Source organism: Mandrillus leucophaeus, unplaced genomic scaffold, assembly GCF_000951045.1.
Source record: "Mandrillus leucophaeus isolate KB7577 unplaced genomic scaffold, Mleu.le_1.0 Scaffold95, whole genome shotgun sequence".
Classification (NCBI taxonomy): Eukaryota; Metazoa; Chordata; class Mammalia; order Primates; family Cercopithecidae; genus Mandrillus; species Mandrillus leucophaeus.
This window is the reverse complement of record NW_012110363.1, coordinates 1,699,140-1,702,482: the sequence shown is the minus strand read 5'-3', so window position 1 is coordinate 1,702,482 and position 3,343 is coordinate 1,699,140. Positions and strand designations below refer to the sequence as shown.

The following is a 3,343-nucleotide window of genomic DNA, read 5'->3' as shown; positions in this document are numbered from 1 at the left end:
TCAGAGTTCTGCCTGTAATAAGCCTAGTGGCTACCTTGCAACACTGCAGAAAAGTGACTGTCTCCTTTGAATTCAGGATAGTAACTGTGCTACTCTTCGCATAATTATTTCAAGCTTTTGTGAATCTTTTTTATCCCCCTGATTTTCCGGTATGGTTACAGCATACATTACCAGACACTACCAAACAATAAGCCTAGCCTCCCCATTCCCCCACCCTGTATTCATAGGGCAGCTGGGAACAGTCAGTTCTGAATACAGAAAGGATTAAATGGGTACTCTAGGAAACTGACTTTTGCTGTATCTATCCCAAGAAAAGAAACTATGAGATCCCAGCACTCTCTAAATTACCAACTGTGTGAATATTTTATCACTTTTATTCACCCACAAAAATGCTACTAAGAATAATAGACAATTTAAGAAAGAATAAATAAGTGGTTTTGAGTGAAGTTCCCCCCCCAAAAAAAAAAAAAAAAACTTTTTAGTTCTAATTTCTGAACTAAGGCATTGTACCTGTACAGGGAGTAAAAGATGTTGGTTTTATGATGTGAAACAAGGCCATCTCAGAAAGACAGTTTCTAAAATTTACTTCTGTTAATTTTAATCAGCCGATAGACTTCCACGGCTTCTCAGGCAAACCAGAAACCAATAGCATTGCCTTTTAAATAGAACTTCCCTTGAGGTCTGCGTTTTCTCTCTCTATATGTTCTCAGAGAATGTAATAATTTCCCCCCCGAATACTTCTAATTTGTAACATACCTTTCTCACATTTAATGAAATAATATATTGATTACCTTGCTTCTCAATACAAAAACCGTATTGATGTGAGAAAGGATCCCATGGAAACTAATATCAATATGAGGACGAACCAGCGAGAAGACAGAGAGAAGGCTGCAATTCCCAGGCTGGAGCTAAAATGTAGATAGACAGCAAAGAGTATCTAATCAGTTAAAATAGTTTTTGTACTTTGATATTAGTCACTTGATTAAATCAGCTCAGTTCTATTTAAAAATAGAAAATTATAATTATTATAATTCACGGGAAACTTAGCTGAACTATGAACTCAAATCTCAATCTCTACAACTCGGTAATTGATATGTTAAATGTGCATGGTTTGAAATGAAATCAAAATACCAAAAACACAAGCAAACACTCTCTTAATATTTATCTAGAGGACTAAAAGCGAAAACAATAGGTAACACTGATTGATTGCTTGCAATAAACGAAGTGTTTTTCACATGCTTTCTATCCTCATGCCAGAACAAAGAGAAACAGGCTGAGAGAGGTGAAATACCAAGTTCAAGGTCATACAGTGAGGGACAGGCGGAGTCAATACTAGAGCCAGGGCAGCACACTACTCTGCTTCCATTTCACCTGATCCAATTGGGCTAATCCTGAATTTTCAAGTCTCTTTAATTACAAGCAAAAAGTATCTCGAAACACATGCCATATACAACTCCAAAAGTTAGTATATAAGAAAGAAAGAGTAAGCATAAAGATTTTACCAGTGGATCTGTCATAGAAGTTAACAGTAGGTTCTCATCATCATCCCAACTGCTTCCTTTGATACTTTTTCTACCCAATCCATGATCATCTCTATCATTTTGTGTTTTAGTGCCTTTTAAAATCCCCCCTTTTCCCTTAACACCATCAATAGTTGATTTTTAAAGCTATTTACAGATGGTAGATATCCAATGAATATTTATTCAGTGAATAAACAAACATATGAAAGGTGACTGTTACTAAAAAGTTACCCATTTTTTTTCATTGAAACAAGTATACTGTTCTTACATAACATTCCTACTGTTTCTGTATGTGATTATGATAAAAAAAAAATAGTTGTCCTAGGGAAAGTTGTGGTATGCTCAAATACACTTAGTTCACAATTAAATAATTTGTGTAACTTACAATAAACTGCATATTACCTAATACATAGTCAGAGGGTTAAATCAATGGATGGCTGCCTGTAACAATAGTATTTCTATGGGCTTTAGTCTCAGACCCCAAGGAAGTGTGCTGTTATTTTACCTGGGGGAGAACTCTGTATATAGCATTGCCACACTGAGTGACCACTAGGTCCCGGTCAAATATTATATGAAAAGGAAAAGCTTTGCAGAATGTATATGGGCTGATGCGTGATTCCTGGGTACCATTTTCTTCAAATCTGTCAAGATCTTCATAAAAATCCTCTTCTTTTGACTCTTTTTCTTCAATTAAAAATTGAGTATGATCACATTCTTCATTTCTTTGCTGAATAACCTGGATATCAAAGGGGGAAACGGCATGAATTGTCTTCATTTCAGTTTAATTAAAATACCTAAATATAAAAAATGAGTTATGAATACTGCAGTTAGAAGATTAATTACAAAAATTCAACACATGTATGCAAATACTACATATGTCTAAACTAGGAAAATATTTCTGGACTTTGATCTATAAAATTTGAAGATTGAATAATCATTGTAAAATTACAAATCTGGTATCAGTTCCGCAGTATCCTATATGGTCTCTTTGGTAGAATTAGGGGGAAAAAAGCACTGGTGGACTCTGCCTTCTCAGCCAAGCACACTTGTATAGTGAACAACCTGAAAGCCGTAGAAGCTGGCACTATCAAAAAAGATTACAATGCTGTTTTAAAACAATGGGAAATAAAATGATAGAGATTCATATTCAAAAATAAATGCAACGTCATTTAACTATCAATTGGCAAATATATAAAGTTACAATACCAGGCTAGGTGCAGTGGTTCACGCCTGTAATCCCAGCACTTTGGGAGGGTGAGGCGGGCAGGTCACCTGAGGTCAGGAGATTGAAACCAGCCTGGCCAACATGGCGAAATCCCATAAATTAACCAGGTGCTGTGGTGGGCGCCTATAATCCCAGCTACTCAGGAGGCTGAGGCAGTAGAATTGCTTGAACCTGGCAGGCTGAGATTGTAGTGAACCGAGATCATGCCATTGCACTCCAGCCTGGGCAACAGAGCGAGACTCCATCTCAAAAAAAGAAAAAAAAAGTTACAATACCAAATTAGATACGGTACAGAAAAAGAGGCATCTCAAATACCACTGATGAGAAGGTATTTTGATTAATCTTTCTGAAGGATAAGTTGACAATAGGCATAAAAATTCCTCAAAATTTTGTGGATTCTTTGATTTAATTGCAAATCTAGAAATTCATTCTAAGGAAGTAATCGTAATTGTGAACTAATATCTATAATGTAAAAAAATCCTACATTTCTAAAGTATTATTCACAGGCAAATACATTATTTTTTTTTCTTTCCAAATTATCTTTATTAATTCAAATGGAAGTATTCAGAAGATAATCTTTCATTTTCTTTTTTTTTTT

The 3,343-nt window shown here is 35.3% G+C and overlaps 1 protein-coding gene across 1 annotated transcript in view; it reads right to left on the bottom strand.

Moving 5' to 3' along the window:
• The window catches only part of GUCY1B3 (guanylate cyclase 1, soluble, beta 3), a 44,029-nt gene that overhangs the window by 9,193 nt on the left and 31,493 nt on the right, over positions 1-3,343 (bottom strand). Inside the window, exons 5-6 of the mRNA XM_011970531.1 lie at positions 2,026-2,256; positions 792-908 (exon numbers count right to left, since the gene is read on the bottom strand). Of these exons, the coding sequence (XP_011825921.1) occupies positions 792-908; positions 2,026-2,256 (348 nt within the window). The remainder of the gene's footprint in view (positions 1-791; positions 909-2,025; positions 2,257-3,343) is intronic.